We start from the raw sequence: 19,228 nt of genomic DNA, 5'->3' as shown, positions 1-19,228 counted from the left end.
CATTTTGTTTTCTTTAATATATAAACAATATTTAATTTTTGTTACACATTTATTATACTCTTTATTTTGGGTTTCTTTTAATAAAGAAAAAATTAATTTTAAATTTAATCAAAATTCAGTTGTACTATGTAAAAAAAGATTAAAATGTGAAGAGAGATTTAAGATTAGTAGGTTTTAGATAAGTGGTACTGGTCATGCCTGCACATATGCTATTATAATTATTTATTATTGCTTAAGTCTTTCAATGGGCGAAAGATGTTTGATTTCTGTTTTGACATGTTTCATGACTTTGTTATCATTTTAATATATCAATGAAAATGCTATTTTGCTTTCTAGCGTATAAAAAATAAAATTTTATTATTTATATTAAATTATGACACATTTACGACTTAGGAAGATACTATGTTCCAACGCACTCAAACCTACGTCCTTCTATATTGACAACAATATTTATACCAATCGAGTTAAAACCCAATCGATTGGTAAAAGGATTATTTAATAAAAATTGTATTCATGTCACCAAATATAAGTATGTTATAATATTCTAAATTTATAATATATAATTTTGATGATATGTAGAATAAATTTATTTCAAGTAATAACTAAGGGTGGGTTTGGATAGGCGGCGGGGTGCGGTGCGTTTAGTTTACTTTTTGTTTCACGCTACTGTATCGTTATAGTATCTAATCTCATTGTCACCATTGTTTTTACAGTAATAGTAGATAAACACGCTGTCCATCCAAACCCACACCAAACCTCTTTATATTTGTTTCTTTCTAGAAATCTTGTTGTAGGAAAAATTTATTAGACCTTTAAAACAAACTTCGCAATACTAGACATTGTATGACTATAGAAAACATATACGATATAGAAAGATAAATAAAACATGAGAAACACATACAAACATAGGTAAAAAAACCATTACTTAATCATACGTGAAAGGAGAATAAAACCTTAGCAGCAACGTGACTAGCATCACTCAAATCTAAATTATACCTAAAACGGTAAACATTTTAATTATCATGGTGCGGATCCTAATTATTCTTGGTACCATAAGTAATTATATTAATTTGATGGGAATTGAATAGAGAGAAGCAGCCGAAAGGTGTTCCTAGATGCTGCTAGTTTGTTGACCTAACGCAGAAGCGGCCAAAACACTGGTGGGTCGCTCTTTAATTTAACTTTGAACCGTAGAGGGCGACACCCGGTCTAAAGCTATGCTACACGATAATACATATTATTACAAACCAAAAGCAAGTATGTTTGGTACGGGGTGTGCGTGGCACATGTTTCAGCCACTTTCCTATAACGACACTTATTATTAATTAATTAATGTCTTTGTTATTACCAGAATTAACCCCTGTTTCGTTAGTTTTTTTCATAATCAGAAAACATCAATAAATATATATTTTAAATTAATGTTTTACGTTAAAAATTATTTAGTTAATTGTAATTGTAAAATTGTCTGTTTGTGTTTTGGATGGATTATTGACTTTTGGTTGAATAGCCAATATTGAAGAAGATAGCCTACACACGTAACACATGTCAATTAAAATATTTAACATCAATTGAATGTGTTTGGTTAGCACGCATTGTCCTTTTTATTATTATTTTTTACAATTTTATGATTATATAAACAGAAAAATAATACATTTTGAATATTCTTATGTTTAATTTATTATGATTATATAAACCGAAAAATAATACATTTTGAATTAAATATTTATTATGTTTAATTTTGAATATTCTTCTCATCGTTTCGTCACACCATCGTCACCATGAATATTTTAAATAAAATGTTGCATTTTTCGCTGCATACACAACGTCAAGGCAACAAGGGGAAAACCCCAATAAAGCCTTTCTTATTAATATTATTGTTATTCGCCACTAAACCCCCAATGCGCCTTTGAAAATTGAACCATGTAAATCATACAACCAGCTAAATTAACCAATAAAATAAAATAAAGATCACATAAATCTCGTTCTAAATCCATATATGCTTATATTCTATTCATTACTGTACAATTTATTAAATAAGAAAATAAAAATAATATTATATCCGTTAATTTTAACTTGATTCAATTCGATTTAATCATAAAAAATTAATTATGCTTATGTAATTAAAATTAATAAAACAATTAATTTGATCCCATTCTTAAAAAATTAGGAAGTACTCCCACTTAGAGAGAAACCGAGAAAAATATATGTTGTAATTATTAGATATTTTAATATTTAATTAATGGCAATGAAATTGGAAGCAGAATCCGATTGGGTGAGGAGCCTCATCTGCCTTGCAACTTTAATAAAGTAGCCGGCGGTTTCTTTCTCGTTTGTTTTGTCAACAGTCGTTTTAAGCTAACCGACATCATAGCTGGGAATTGGGATCTTTTACATCAAACAAAACCAACGGCCAAGATTCACCGTCAGGATCCACTCGAGTGATGATAGATAGCTCACGGGAGAAAATCTACCAATCAATCAAAGCTCCAAAGTGAACACGTGGTCCGGAAAATAAGAAACCAGTGCGGGTGACGGTTCCACTCAAATTATTATTTAAAAAAAAATATTGGCTCCTTCATCATCATCGTATCAACTTGTTTCAGGAAGGAGAGCTTTGAGGGAAGTGTCTACGTGGGGCATGCCACGTGTCTCTATCCCCCCACGCTTGATAGATATACACACCTCCCATGGAAATACGACAAAATCCAAAGCCCACACATTAGATGAGATGACATCAGAAAGGAGGCAAAAAAAGAAAAGAAAAATCCAAAAAAGATAATTAATAATAGTAAATAAATAAATAAAAAGCAAAAGCCTCCTTCCTTCCCAGGCTGACAAGAAACATGCCGCCACGCGCTTTCCACTACTGGACAAAACACGGTTCGCTCTCAGTGGCTGTTTCGTGGTTTTGATCGTGATGTTGAGGGTACTTTCGGGATTTTTCCCATTTTGGGCAAAAAACAATTTGTCGCCACGTACCTTGGCGTCGGCCGCACGCAGGAAACTCTTGTCTCCTTCTTTTCATTTGTTTTTATTTGCGAAAATTTTCCCTTCATTACAGCTATTCCCACTTCTAGGTTTAATACTACCACCATTGCCCCTTTTTTTCCCATCAATTTCTCATTGTTTATTATATAAATTTATACATAAATTTTAATTTATAAAATTATATACATTAAATTTTGCTTTTTGTTCAAATATATAAAATTTATTTTTAAATATATCCAAAGAAAGAAAGGAGGGGGACGATAGGCATAGCCTCATAAAAAATGTATTTCGACTTTCATACTCATAAAAAACATCATTGGAAAAACAAACAATAAATTATTAATAAATCTAAAAAAATAATATAAAATAAGTTTAGTTTATAGAAGAAAGCAAATTTGAGAAGGTTAGTACCCTACATAAACAGTTAAAATCGGCCGCCCCATTTTGTCGTCTCTTTCGTCTCCGTCCTCCGATTCTTTTTTTTTTCTCCTTTGACCCTCCAAAAATATTTCCCCCCCTCTCTCTCTTTATCTTATTTACTTTCTTTAAGTCGTGTATATATATATATATTTGCTTTTTCTCTCTTTTATTTCCCGTCTTTTTCTTCTATTTTCTTGGTGGTTTCGTGCTTCAGAAAGGAAGTGTCTCTTCTTGTTTAGAAAAAAAAAAAAACCCCGAAGAACGAGGAATCAATCAAAAAGAGAAGAGAGGTGTCACGGTCATAACGAATGCACATGTGCTTAGTTTTCTTGAGGCTTTTGTATTCGCTCTTTGCTTCTCCCCTTTGAATCTGCTTCTGCTTTTAGAAAATTTCCTGAATTCTCATCTTCTAGCCCTGTGACAGACTACTACAAAGAAAAGACACCCAAGAGCAGAGAAGGAAGGACAATACACCTATGCGGTCTTGCTTTAGTTTCTTGCTACTATGAGGCTGTCTTTGTGAAGATTGGTTTTGTTTCTTCGGTGGGTTCTTTTTCTTGCATCTTTTTTCCCTTTTTTGTTTTCCGTCTTGGGGGTGTTCTGAGTCTGGTTTATTTGAGCCATGGCTGGTAGCAATGAAGTCAACCTCAATGAATCCAAGGTATTTTCTTTCGTTTTCTTTTTGGATAGACAATTGGGGTCCATTTCGAAAATTAACTGGTGATTTTGTTTGTTTCAACAGTAATTTTTTTCCCCTACTAAGTAGATGCTATGGGAGATTTGACTTCCATTTCGTGGAAACGATAACTTTTTTGTTAAAAAAATTCTCTGTTTATGATTTGATCTTTCTTTTTCAGGAGTGATGTTGGGTTAAACCAAATTTTGTCTAATTATGAGCTATGGATTAATTCGTGGGATTGTGCTGATTTTATGATTTCTTCAGAAACGTTCATGTTGGGATTTCATTTATTTTCTCTTCCTTGTAGTACGATCTGTCTTTTCTCAGTTTCCAAATTGATAGTCAAAACTTCTGATCGCTTGAAATTTTGGATTTTATGTAATTTCTTTTGCAGAGGGTTGTACCGTTGAATACCTGGGTCCTCATTTCTAATTTCAAGCTATCGTACAATCTACAGCGCCGTCCAGATGGAACCTTCAACAGAGACTTATCGGAGTTCCTTGACCGTCGAGTACCTGCCAATATCAACCCAGTCGATGGGGTCTTCTCCTTCGATCATGTCGACGGAGCCACCGGCCTTCTTAACCGGGTTTATCAGCCATCTCCTAAAAACGAGGCTCAATGGGGCATCGTCGACCTCGAGAAACCTTTGAGCACAACCGAGGTCGTTCCGGTCATAGTCTTCTTCCACGGCGGGAGTTTCACTCATTCCTCCGCTAACAGCGCCATCTATGACACCTTTTGTCGTCGCCTCGTCAGCATTTGCAAAGCCGTCGTTGTGTCCGTGAACTATCGTCGATCGCCCGAACACCGATACCCTTGTGCGTACGACGATGGTTGGGCGGCTCTAAAGTGGGTTAAATCAAGAACTTGGCTTCAAAGTGGAAAGTACTCCAAAGTGCACGTATACTTGGCCGGCGATAGTTCTGGTGGCAACATAGCTCACCATGTTGCGGCGAGAGCAGCAGAGGCTGACGTTGAGGTACTAGGCAACATTCTGCTTCACCCAATGTTCGGTGGGCAGATGAGAACGGAATCCGAAAAGAGATTGGACGGCAAGTACTTCGTGACGCTCCACGACCGCGATTGGTATTGGCGAGCTTATCTACCGGAAGGCGAAGATCGAGATCATCCGGCTTGTAACCCGTTCGGGCCAAGAGGTGGAACCCTCGAAGGTCTCAAGTTCCCGAAAAGTCTGGTAGTCGTGGCGGGTTTGGATCTGATTCAAGATTGGCAATTGGCATACGTTGAAGGACTTAAAAAATCGGGTCAAGAGGTGAAACTCCTTTTCTTAGAGAAAGCCACCATCGGCTTCTATTTCTTGCCTAACAACGATCACTTCTATTGCCTCATGGAGGAGATGAACAACTTCGTTCATTCTAACTGTTAATACCACTCACCCTGCCTAGTTATATAACCTCCACTTAACCATACGTAACAAAAGTTCCTTTCCCCCTTTAAATTTTTTTTTTATCAATGGTGTGTAGTTATAAGCTTGTTTTGTGTTCTTACTTGATTACTACGTTTCGTTTTTTGCGGTGGCGGTGGCCGATGAGCACCAACCAGATACAAGGAAAAGGGCCTTACTCCAGTTAGCTTCCTGCCTCAAATAACGGGAAGAGAGAAGTGTAGGGGGGGGGGGGGTTATTGTGTTAATTGTTAAATTCTTAAAAGCACTAATTTCAGAACAAGGAATGGAATTTCTTTTTTCTTTTTTATATATGTGTATGTGTTGTCTTGTAATGAAGTTGTATGTTGATGTTATACTTGTACTGTGTGTTCTAAAGGTAATATATAAAAGATTTTGTTCTGTTAACATTGCTTTCTGGTCTGGGTATCAACAACATGTCTTTTAACGAACATCCAATGTTTGTGGAAATGCTGAGCCATTCAATACTTACACTGCGGATCATTCTTATGATAGTTGGCACCAAGGGTGATCTTATAGTATCTATGAAATCAATTTGGACACTAGAAGATAAATCAAGTTCATGATTTTCATCTACTATACTTTCCATATTTACTCTTTACACAGTCATATACACGCCATTCAATTATAATATTTGTCATCATACCCATTCTTTTTAATATTCTATTTAACGCGATTTTATAATAATTGTTAATATAAAAAATTACTCTTCAATTTTTTTTAAATAGTTGGAAATATATATATTTAAAGCTTAGTTGGAAAAATGTAAAGAAAGCGTGCAAAAAGATGGGGGCGTGTAGCGTGGCGGACCACATAGGCAGGCAATTTTTTTTCTCTGTCAGTACTCTGAAGCCCAAGACCAAAACGAACCCCAACCAATCAAAAACTTTTGGAATCATTAATTAAAATAATAAATTTTTTTTTTTTTTGTAAATGAGATGAGTGGATTATAAGTCCAAATCGTGTTTTAGCCAACTTTCCACCTTGTTGTTTTTTTTTTTAATTTGGAATTTTCTTTTTTCTTTTTAAGGGACATCTGTCAGAGCTTTTGTTAAATAATAGGTGTAATAAATATAGTTATGGTATTTTTTTTTATGTTTAAGATTTGAAGCTGTTCACATATTTTGTTTTGTTTTATTTGTTTTTACGTAAAACAGAATATAAAATGTTAGTTTGGTTTGAAAGAGGAATACGGTTTGGTTTTCCGATGGGTAGAAAGTAAAAAAAGTCTTCAAAATAGTGGTTGAAAATTTTGGAACCACTCTAAGGGGACCACCTTTTTTTTTTGTGATAAATAAATATTTAAAATAAAGAATAAAAATGTTGGATTGCTTTTAAAGGGTGGTTTATTGGGGGAGCAGTAAGTGGTAGGAACAGCTAAGCCTTGGATAAGGACATAGAACTTGGAACCTGTCTCTTTTTTTTTTTTTTTTTAAATATATATATATATAATTCGGAAATGATGTTATTAAGATATCTAAATTAAAAAAAATAAAAAAATCATAATTGATTAACTTAAAAATTTATATACAAATACAATTATTATTTGTCGTTAGTTTTTGCATCTTCCCATCAGTAAAACAAAACACAAATCAGATGTATTCATTATTTAAGAGTTTTGTTGTTTTGCGTTTTCTTGTTTAGATAAGATTAAACATTTATAAATGCCCAATGTTCATTTATTTTTGTTTTATTGTTCTTCGTTGTCTTATTGTGAAGCTGTCTCATTGTAAATTAGCTGTTTACTTTTTTGTCTTTTATACATAATCCTTTAATACGAAATGGTGGAGTGTTTCTCAACCCCCCCCCCTCCCTTTTTAAAAATGATTTTCGGACAAAAATCCTTAATCTACTCGCTATATTTCCATTGCCTCACATAATTCTATTTTTTTTAAAATGGTAAATATCAAAACTGTATATTGTGTATAAATAAATAATTATATTAATTTAATATAAAAAATATATATTTATTTATCTAAATGTTTATAATTGAATTCAAATTTCATGTATATAGTTGCACCAAATTAAAATATTTATATCAAATTATAAATTTAATATTTATTCCTTTAAAAAATAATTTATTTTAGACAGTAATTGCTTGCGGACTTTAAGCTTTGCCCCCATCACGCTAATCCTCATTATATTAGTACTCTTAATTATTGTTGTTATTATTTTGTTTAGCCTAACACACGCTAAGGTCTAAATTGACTATTCCCTACTCTCATCAACTCCATCCATTTGAGGGACCGTTTTATTCCATTTAAATATAAATGTCATTTTCAATTTTTGGTCAGTCCAAGATATAATGATGTCATTTTCAGATTTAAAATTAAATTTATGAGAACTCATGTGATTTAAATTATAATAAAATTTAAATCGAAAATATTAAAAGTATATTATAAATTGTAATGACAAATAACCCTCCAATAAAAAGTAACAATGGGCGATAAAATTATAAGAAAGAAAACAGTGGGCGATAGGTAGAGGACAAGAAGAATAAAACATGAGAAAAATACAAAAAATAAAAGAAAGTAGAATGGAAAGGATTTACATTTATATAAGATAAAAAGAAACACGTGGTTGAAAAAAATTATGCGAAAGTGAAAGACTCAGATAAATAATAAAAAACCAAGTTTTTGTGCTTATGATACATTCAAATGTAAAAGAGAAATTACAAGAAAGGGAAGTTGTTAGAAAGATATTTAATTACGAATATGCGGGGTGGAGCCTACAATGAGTATCCCGTATCTGACAACGTACCTACCATTTGGTTTTTCTATCTACCTAGTATTATTATTTACAAAGAATACTAGTTCTTTTATGGACTTTAAATAGGAAGAGCTTTTTCCATTTGGTTGTTTTGAAAGAAAAGATCTGGTACTACTACTGGCTGCCCCTTCTGATATGCACCTTTTTAGACTTGACTATAGCTATGGCTACTTCTCTCAATGAGAGGCAGCCGTACCGGATTTGATGAAGATGGACAATGCCCTGTGCTTTCCGCTATGCTTTTTTCTCACGCTCGCTTCTGGCCTGCTTTATATTTAGCCACTTTTCTCTTCTAGTTTCGACTCAACTTAATAACTAAATGTAAAATTAACTCAACCTATAATGATCCTAAATTCGAAATCGAATTAGACTTAAAATAAATGCACTTAAAAAGATACTGTTTTTAGAAAAATTAATAAATCCAACCCCTAAAATAAAAATTATTCATTTAAGCCCTTCAAAAATTTTAAACTCTTAAAATAATAAAAATAAAATTATACTTTGACCCCCTTAAAATGCTAAAATTTTAATTTAATCCTTTAAAAATGATACAAATATAAGTTATTAAAATCACAATTTAATTCCGGCAGCTAAAATTTGTTTTTGTTTTGGCTTCGCCCTGTATAACATAAATTATTATTTGCCGAAATGGCCTACAGTTGGATATCCTTCAATGTAAAGTAGAATTGTGTAACATTATAGATTAGATACACTTCCATCCATGCATACAAGGTTTTTAGCCTTGTACGAAAAAATAAACCTCAACATCACCTATCTCATCCACACACTGAATCTAGTGAAAGATCAGATGTGGTTGAATCAAACAATTAAGTCATTACTAAAATAGAAACAGAACTACCATATGTGTATATATGCTTTTTGCAGTTTATTCACAGCCTTACCCTATTCCTCATACAGGTTTTAGATGCAAATCTAAGCAAAACCCTTCAGTAACATGCAACAATGCTGCAATTAATTAAATACAAAACCTCTTCAGAAAATGGTATCAAACAATAAGTAGTATCAGCTGTTTCAACTTTTCCTTTGCTCTACCATGAGGATGATATGAATGGTTATTTATTCCACTACTGGAATTGATCCACCAGCTGCCAGGATTTGTTGCTGCAGCTGAAACAACCAACCGTAAAGAATCCACTTAAAAAGTAGTATTGGAGATAGAAATGGATAAAAATCAAACTCAAGGAATGAAGCACTTTTTTGTGAAAAATGGAAATCTGTTCTTGCATTATCAAAAACTCATGCAGGAACATAACAATTCCTAGTAGGAGCATGTTGTTATGTGTACCCTGAATAAGGTTTGAAGCTTGTTCTTCAGTAGGGAGTATTCATGAGTCACCTGTTGCAGGCATCTCAAACACCTGTCCCAAAACATTGTCAAGTTAACCAGTCACTTCCTTCATTGTATGATTCAAGGGAGTGCGAAGCAAAAAACTTACAGATCAGATATAAGAAAACATTTCAACTAGAAAAATTTGTATTTAATTGATACAAGTACCAAAAAAGCAAATATTTACAAATACATGAAGTTTTCATTGCATGCACACTCAATTGGAGAGTTTCCTGGATCAACATCTGGTCAGACCAACAATCTAGAAAAACTAAATTATCATATATTCATATTAGCTAAATTACTTGGTTAAGCAAAACGGAAACACTATTTGCACTTGAGACTGTTGAACATGATGCCTACTGACCAACTTGTATCTAATCTTCCCATTTAATTGATAAGGTGATGTGAATAGATAAGCTCAACATCATCTCTTCTCTATGGATGACTAAATGTTAGCTTGTCATTCTATTTTTCTTGAGCTGAGTTGAAGAGAGCAGTAACTCAGCTCTCATAGCTGAATCAAATGGCATTTCACATATCCCTCTTTTAATCTATATTATGCTTCCTAACCAAGTGAATCGTTCATGGATGAATGCATTGTATCCCATTATGACTTACTGCCATTTTTCTCATGGAATCTAGGAAAAACATCCAAAAACCTTCAAAAAAGCATCATACAGGTTACAGTAGCATGCGAATACGCTAATTAGGTCAACATTCTAATTCAGCATTTCATGCGATCATATAAAGAAACTAATGATGAGAAAAGATGTGAATGGAAAGCAAAGCTCACCCTTCTCGATTTTGGGCTTCACAAAAGCTTCTGAAAGCGATGCATACATCTTTAACCCTCATTGCACCTATGCTATTACCATAAACACACAAACACTCATAACAAACTTTCAAACACAATTAAAATACATTCTAATCTCTACAAGAAGCAATGAAACAACCATCTGATTTTCTAGAATGATCATTGCAAAATCCCAATTAAATAAGATAGCAAAGTCAAGTAGAAAAATCAAGCGTTTAAGTATTTATGAATACCTGGAACTACTACCCTTTAGCTGATGGACACTAGCATCCACTTGCTTGAAATCAACCCCTTGTTGTTGCTCTCTGATAGTAATAACATCACAGTTTACCAATTAGTTTCAGTTTATCCAACAAAACCCAAAAGAGGGGTTATTCTAAGAATAAAACAAGAGAAAGCAAGACAAAAACAATAAAACACTCACAAAGCTCTGGCCATGTTGTTAATAAGCTTCTCACAATCTTCAAAGAAAAGAGAAGCTACCTCAACCACAAAATCAGGGCTGTTATCATCTTGCAGTTTTTGGAGCTGAGTAAACTGATCATCCAAAAATCCCTGTTCAATAACCCATTGTTAGGAAGCCTCCAAAAACCACTCCAGGGGAAAAAACAAATAAAAGCGCAGTTAATGGATACAAAAATAAGAATAAGAACCCAAAAAGTTTTTTCCTTTTCAGGTAAACTGATTTATAATCTCGGGGAAAACAAAATATGACAAGTCCCCACTCGATTTGGCTTTTTATAACAATTCTTTTACCCCTTTTTTTGTTGGAAATAATCTCAATAGAAACAATCATAGGAATGAAAACCCAAAACCCATGTACAGATTTTAATGAAAAGATAAATATTTTGGTCAAATCTAAGCAATAACGCAAAAAAAGAAGAAAAAAGAAACTATTTGGACCTCACGGTGTAGTGATGCAGAGTAGTCAATGAACTGTCTCTGCAACTGATTCACAACATCCATGGTGACCAAGCCTCCCCTGTTTTCTTTCTTTTAAGCTATTTCAATAATAATAGTAATCACTTGAAAACAGACATTAAAAGCACAGGATTTTATAGCATTGAATATACGGACCAAAAAGAGAAGCAATAGACAGACAAGCTAATAAAATCATAAGATAACCGACTTTTGTATTATTAATTAATTATTACCTAATCCGATTTTTTTTAATTTATTGCGGTACGTTAAATTTATGTTAGAGAAATAAAAGGTAAACTCCATATTTCTTCTAATTAAAAATTAAATTAATAGGAACTCGTGATTGACTTATGGTTAAGATGTTCATCACTTCAAGTGTCGCCTGGGTTTAAGTTGCTCTAAGCGCGGGTTTTGTCGTATTATTGTAATTCATCAAAACAAATTAAATTAATAAATTGTTAATATGACACATTAATCATTAAGTGATCGATATATATTTTTACTTTTAACTAAAATTAGAACTGAAAAATAAGCTTGGGTAAAATTTAAGACCCGTTTTTTATATGGAGTAATATTTTTTTTGCTTGAGCCTGACCCGAATATATTATGTTATGTAAAAATATTATATTTTATATTTATATTAAATCACTAATCTAATAATAATTAAACCCATCATCCAAAACATAAAAAAAAATTACCCAACTAAATAACTCAACCCAAAATATAAAATTTTAAAACTATATTTAATGTAATAAATATTTATTATATTTGTCATAGTGTTTTTAATATAAATATTTTTAATGTATCTTTAATGGGTTTATTTTAGCCTATTTTAGTGCATTTAATGTATTATATTTTTAAAAAAAATTTAAATAAGAAATAATTTTAAAAAAATTAAATATGGACGGGCCGGATCGAGTCCGAATTTACTTTTCTTAAATTAGATTGGACAAAAAAATTAAACTTATTTTTTAAGCCGGGCCTAATCTTAAAAATTTTATATAAATACTTTGCATGAGTTGATCCAGACCCCTGAACACTTATAATTTGAACCCTGCTTCTTTTTCTTTTGTTTCTTTTTTCATACAATCTCTTTTTAAATACAGTCTTCGATAAACTTCTCAAACTCATTGCAACTAGACTTGATGGCGACATACCTCTTCATTGAAGTTCATCATTATTGGTACATTGATTTTATGTCCTGATGTCGTGTTTTACACACAAAGGTTTGACATATTATGGTTTCTTGTAGGTGGAGTTTTCCGAACTCTCCCGCATCTATGATTTTGCCTTCTTCATGTGGTGAGAAAATGCTTTAACCAATGGTGTGAATATGTTGATATTGAGTTGCTACGTTTATGTTCATCTCAGCGCCATCTTGAAACTCTTTGTTGTTGTTCCAATGTCGAAGCCCACTTCCATTAGAATCATTATACATGCCCTATTTCCTTGTGTGTGCCGAATCGAATATATTCATATCTTGTGCTGTACATTTGTTCTGTTACTGACTTACTGCACTCTTATTCCGAATTAAAGCTTTTAGAGAAGTCGGTGACACTATATTTGTTTGGATACTTTGGCAGCAAAATTTAGCTTTTAGTAGGTGTATATATGAAAGTCTGGAAGGGCATGAATATGATCCTAAATGTATTAAGTTTCTCCAAGTCCGTCCTATGGACTTGCTCGCTCGTGTATTTCTACCAAGTGAATCGTAGTTGTTCTTCTGTTTTGCAGGTGATCGGCTTGTTCTCATCTATAACTTTGTTGACCAAGTATAGGTTCATTCATGATCAAGATATTCTCGAGTGTCCAAACCGTCTCCTTTCCTTGCTGTCTTCCCATCTCTGAATTTTGAGGTCCGTTCAAGATACAAATGCTTAAAGAAAAAGATTGTATGGAAAAGAAAAACAAAAGAAAAAAAGGTGGGTGCAGACCACAGAGGGGAGAGGGAGGAAATTTTTTTTGGACTAATCATGGAGACATCTATAACTTTAGTCAGAAAAAAAAAATGTCACGTGTCAATCGTTATGAGCTAATGTGTGACATCAATAATCTATTAGTGAATTAATGAAAATTTTAAAAATAATGATTAATTCAACTAATTGTCTTAATTAAAATAATTAAATTAGAAAAATAATTAGAATGACCAAAATAAGAAAAATCTTATTTTAGAATACTCATAGATATAATTAAAAAAAAAAAAAAAACCGAAGTGCCCACGTTGAATGATTGTCTTAAAAAGATAAGAAAAAACATGAAGAGCGAATGTTCTATTTTGGACGTTCAATCCAATTCCAATGTTATTGGATAACGGTTTCCACAATTTTATGTTTTGATATTATGAAGACAAGGTGGTTGAAGCTAACCCAAATGTTGTTGGTTCCACAAACAGTTTTGATTTGATTTTGAACACTTTTCCTAAAATTTATGATTTATCTTTTTATGAGTTATTTGTCAATATCTTCAAGTAATCTGATTTGATAGTTGAAGGTTGCCTGAATAGTGACACAACCAGCATCATATCTGACAATTCGTAAATATTTGATATCGAGAATTTTTTATTACAATATATGAGTGCCAGCCAAGCCGCTTTCAAGCTCTCCAACGCTAGCAGTGCAGATTTTTAGCGGCGTTTTTTAGGCATTTAGCGGCGCTTTTTAACGCCACTAAAGGCATTTGCGGCGCTTTAGGAAGCGCCACAAAAAATGCCGCTAAGGATAACATCGCTAACTTTTTGCGGCGCTTACAGAAAAAAACGCCGCTAAAGGTCATGTTCTTTAGCGGCGCTTGTGCAAAAAACGCCGCTAAAGATCATGTTCTCTAGCGGCGCTAAGAAAAAACGCCACTAAAGATCGTGTTCTTTAGCGGCGCTTGGGAAAAAAACGCCGCTAAAGATCATGTTCTTTAGCGGCGCTTTATCTACAAACGCCGCTAAAAGTAGTGTGCTTTAGCGGCGCTTATTTCAGAAACGCCACTATATGATATAAATTTTAGCAGCGCTTTTTAAAAAAACGTCACTAATTTTGAGATTTTTTAAAATAAAATTTTATGTTTTTTCAGCCCTCCTGCAACAACAAATTAAAAGCAACCAGATCTAAACTAACCAAAAACAATAAATTTATATAATATTTCAAATTAAATGACTAAAATGATATTAATATCAGTAAATAAAAGTAAATTCATACTTTTCTTTACAAAAACGTTAAAAGTTAGAATGATAAAAATATTTATGCAACATACATTATGTAGGCGGAAGTTGCGACTGCTGAACATCTTCATCATAATCTGAAGTTGCTGTTGAAGTTCGTCGTACTTTTTGCTCTGTTCTGTTTCTCTCGATGCCGCATCTGCTTGAAGTCGTTGCTGTAGTTCTTCATATTTCTTTTGAACCTTTGCTTCTCTCGCTGCGGCATCTGCTTCTCTCGCTGCAGCCTCTACTTCCCTCGCTGCCGCCTCTGTTTTAAGTTGTTGCTGAAGTTCTTCATATTTCCTTTGAACCTCAAATGTGGTCGCTTGCATCTGAGCCATCTGGTCTTTTAACCTCTGAACTTCAGCTTGAGATTGACTCCCCGAAGCCATGTATTGGTGCGAGCTGGTTCCAAAATATTGGGTTGGGCTGATAAAAGATCCTTGAAATCGAACCCGACCATACCTTTCTGGACCCAAAACTTCAGTAATAATCTAGTTGTCAATGTCTTCAAGATGAATAGAACTATCAGTAGAAGCAATCGCTTCGTACTCCGCCTTTTTATCCTTTAGTTTTTCCTAATAAATAAATCACATAGTTAGGAACACAATATATATTAAAAAAACAAATGCAATATAACAATAGTCGCATTAAAAGCAATAAATTAAACCATTAGAAAAGAAACACTATAAATAACTAAAACAAGTCAAATCGTATTAAGTAAACGTACCATAATTTCAGCAGCTTCAAGAGTCATAGCAGATCCATCTTTCTTCTTATGTGTAATTTCAAAAAGTTGAAGGCGTCCAACTTTTTGACCGGACGCCCGTTCCTACAATATAGTAGTAAAAATATTATTTAATAGAAAGTTATACATATTGTAGAATATTAAAAAATTAAAAATACCTCCGCCTCAGCTACACATGCAAAACTTCTCGACCCGGCTGTTTGAGTGAATTTTTGTTGCTGCCGGCTGCTTTTTCCAACTCATTCACGATCCTACGTTATAAAATTTTTAGAACGTAAATAGTAAATAGTATAAACCAAAATAATTACAATAGTTTGGAAATACGTCGTACCTCGCCTTTCTTCGAATGCCAAAATCTAACCGCATCTTCCCATTGGTACCTCAACATACCAAGCGGGACATTTTGCAATTTCTCATCGAGGGTTGTTTTTGTCTTATAATAATTTTTCTTCAACGTACTTTTATTGTCTCTCCATCTTTTTCCCAATGCCTTCTTTACATAAGCATCGGAGACCTCTAAAGCAAACCTCGCCTACAAAAAACACAAGTTAATAAAGTAAATATAAATGAAACTATTTCCCAAGCATTACAGATGACATTAACATTTTGTTACCTTAATATTATCGAGGGCTTGGTTTTTGTTGCTATCGGGCATTTCACGCCATGACTCGTAGTTGATAGGCAACATATTCGCATTTCGTGCTAAAATGCCCATGTATCCTGCTAAAAGTCGAGCTTCTGATCCAACAGGCTGACCAAAACTGTTTCTACATACCTTGACACGCTCGACTGGATCTAACTCGTACAACTCTTTAAGTAGCGTACGTCCTCGACCTCTGCGCGTCCCACCATTTTCAGCTACAAACGGTATATTATAATATAAGAATTTGAAAAATAAATCAACTATAAGTTAACACGCATGTAAATTAAATGTAAAATTACTTTGAACTTCTGTAGGATCCTCAGCTGGAATCGGAACATTTGAAGATCCAATTGCTGTCTGTTGTTCAGTACTATTTGTTTCTTTCGAGTTTGGATCATTTTGAACAATGCTTCCCCTTAGAATTTTTCTTCTAGGCATTTTATCTGCAATACACATAAAATAGTTGAAAACTTAATAACTAATTACAACAATAACAACACATATAAAACAGTTGATATGATATAATAAGACCAAGATTTAAATGATGATATTACATATAATTAAACAATCGTAAAATCTTACTACATCATTATTCGTAAATATCTTCATTCGTATCCTGACGAACCCATTGAAATTGTGCACTAGTACTAGGGATATTATCGTTTAAGTTTTGTTCTGGAAATGGCAAAGTTTCTGATCTGTCGTCGATGTTATCTCTACTTCCACTGCCCATGTCAAACAAGTCTCTAGGGATGTTAAGGAGTACAACGTACCAACCCTCATCAGTTGGATCTTTTGAGTAAAAAACTTGTTTGACTTGACTTGAGAATACATACGGCTCATCTATCAGTTGTTGTCCTGTGTGAATCAATCGGTCAAAGTTCACCATTGTAAAACCAAATTGATCTTGCTTGATTCCACGAGTTGTATTAACATCGACCCAATCACCTCGAAATAAGACAACTTTCCATTTGTCGTAGTAATCCAACTCAATAATGTCAGTAAGCTGTCCGAAATATTCCACATTTCCCTCGACAGGATTATTGTCCCTAGCGCTAGCATAACTTGTAATTGCAGAATTAACAACTATTCCACAATTTTGCGTTCTCCTCAACCTCTCGCGATATTTTGTATGAAATCTGAATCCGTTGATGAGGAACGTACTATATCTTTTAACCACTCGATTTGGACCTTGGGATAGCCATTTAACTTCGTCGTTTACGCTCTTCCCACTCCAAACCTATTGAATGGAAAGTAAACTGACTAATTAAAAATCTTATGAGAAAGTATTATAATTTGTAAGCGGAAGCTCGAACTGCATACCGTTTGACACAACCATTCATAAAAAGATTCCGTAAACAACTTATTGATATCTCGATGTTGTGTTCTTCGGGAGCGCGAACGAGATCTCAATATTTGTTTGTACTCGCTATGTTAAAAAAAATGTGATCTTTGTTAGAAGATAAACAATTTTTAGTTTGATAAATATTTATAAAATTTGTAGAACTTACTTCCGTAAAGGTTCCAATGATTCGTGGTGAAACAGAACATATCGATGTGCTTGTACCCACGATAAATGATCTAATTCTGCAATTTCAATTTTGCCGATTGGTTCTCCAAAACTTTGGAACAAATAAATATCGGCTAAGTTATAGTCCGTGAGTCCAGCATTCCTATTTGGTCTGTTCAACCTTGTTTCGACATCTTCCAAATATCTTGAGCAGAAGGTCATACATTCCTCTGCCAAGTAGCCTTCAACAATTAATCCTTCTGGATATCGCTTGTTGCGGCAGTAAGACTTTAATTTGGATAGGAACCTAAACACAATATACAACATTATCAAAAGTTGTAACTAAATGCATAGAGGTGAATGAAGAAAAATTTTAAAAATACTTCTTTAACACCTTTCTATGGGATACATCCATCGATAGAAAACGGGTCCGCCAAAAATTACTTCGTGCGGGAGATGAATTATCAAGTGAACCATAATGGTGAAGAAGGAAGGTGGGAAGATTTTCTCCATGTTGCATAAAGTCAAAGCGACTCGATCCTGTACCTTTTGAAGTTCTTGAACATCCAAAACTTTGCCACAAATAGCTTTCATTATGTTGGATAGTTCAATGATACAAGACGTCACCTTCTTGGACATACAACATCGTAGAGCAACTGGCATTAAATCTTGCATCAAGATATGATAGTCATGTGATTTTAGCGAATATAATCTTTAATCTTTAACACTAACACATCGAGATATATTTGATGCATACGCATCCGGAACCTTTATATCCTTCAACACCATGCAAAACAGTTCTTTCTCCGTCTTGGACATTGAGAAAATAGAAGGCGGCAACCGATATTTCCCATTCGGAAGTGGATTGAGATGAAGATCAGGCCGAATTCCCATTTGGACTAAATCAAGTCGACTCTGAAGATTGTCTTTTGATTTTCCGTCGACGTTCAAAATTGTACCCACAATGTTCTCGCAGACATTTTTCTCAATGTGCATAACATCAAGATTGTGTCGTAAAAGGTGATGCTCCCAATAAGGCAACTAAAAAAAATACTTCTTTTTTTCCACAAGTCCGCCTCATTAGGATCGTCCTCTTCGTCGGAGCTTTCATCAGCTTCATCATATGATCTTCTGTTTCTCTGCGTGTTTGGCGGTTGGTTCTTCTTCCCATAAATGAAATTCATATCTTCCAACATGAACAATATTTCAGAGCCACTGGTCTGGGAAGGAGCTTCTCTGAACTCTTCAGTGCCGTCAAATACAGAACTCTGAAATCTAAATCTATGATTTTCTGGTAACCACCGACGATGCCCCATGTAAGAGAACTTCTTCCCATTGTACAACCATTGCGAACATGTTTGTACAACACAACAAGGACACGCGTAACGACCCTTGGTACTCCAACCGGATAAATTGGCATAAACAGGAAAGTCATTAATGGTCCACATCAAAGCTACACGTAAATTAAAGTTCTCTTTTCTCAGCACATCGTATATCTCGACACCAGCCCATAATTGTTTTAACTCTTCAATAAGTGGCTGTAAATAAATGTCGATATCATTCCCAGGCCCTTTCTCCCCAGGGATAATCATAGATAAAATAAGGGAAGATTGCTTCATACAAATCAACGGAGGCAGATTGTAAGGAACAAGCACTACTGGCCAAGTACTGTAAGCAGTACTCATGATCTTGAAAGGATTAAATCCATCAGATGCTAGCCCAAGCCTCACACTCCTAGGATCGCTTGCAAAGCTTGGATATTTATTGTC

The 19,228-nt window shown here is 33.9% G+C and overlaps 2 protein-coding genes across 2 annotated transcripts; one reads left to right on the top strand and one right to left on the bottom strand.

The window, feature by feature from the left end:
• Nucleotides 1-3,581: 3,581 nt before the first annotated feature.
• On the top strand, nucleotides 3,582-5,903 carry LOC105803068 (gibberellin receptor GID1B). Its single transcript, XM_012635035.2, has 2 exons — nucleotides 3,582-4,069; nucleotides 4,482-5,903. The coding sequence occupies exons 1-2, from the start codon at nucleotides 4,031-4,033 to the stop codon at nucleotides 5,475-5,477; spliced, it is 1,035 nt and encodes a 344-aa protein (XP_012490489.1). The 5' UTR covers nucleotides 3,582-4,030; the 3' UTR covers nucleotides 5,478-5,903.
• A 3,221-nt stretch (nucleotides 5,904-9,124) lies between these two features.
• Nucleotides 9,125-11,537, bottom strand: LOC105803070 (histidine-containing phosphotransfer protein 5). The gene is made up of 6 exons (XM_012635036.2): nucleotides 11,354-11,537; nucleotides 10,875-11,005; nucleotides 10,684-10,755; nucleotides 10,430-10,501; nucleotides 9,592-9,664; nucleotides 9,125-9,413 (listed from the first exon to the last, which is right to left on the bottom strand). Exons 1-6 carry the CDS (start codon nucleotides 11,414-11,416, stop codon nucleotides 9,363-9,365), a joined length of 462 nt encoding a protein of 153 aa, XP_012490490.1. The 5' UTR covers nucleotides 11,417-11,537; the 3' UTR covers nucleotides 9,125-9,362.
• Between the last annotated feature and the right edge of the window lie 7,691 nt (nucleotides 11,538-19,228).

The sequence above is a fragment of the Gossypium raimondii genome, chromosome 11, assembly GCF_025698545.1.
Source record: "Gossypium raimondii isolate GPD5lz chromosome 11, ASM2569854v1, whole genome shotgun sequence".
Taxonomy (NCBI): domain Eukaryota; kingdom Viridiplantae; phylum Streptophyta; class Magnoliopsida; order Malvales; family Malvaceae; genus Gossypium; species Gossypium raimondii.
The sequence above is the reverse complement of the archived record's forward strand: the minus strand, read 5'-3'. Positions and strand labels throughout refer to the sequence as shown.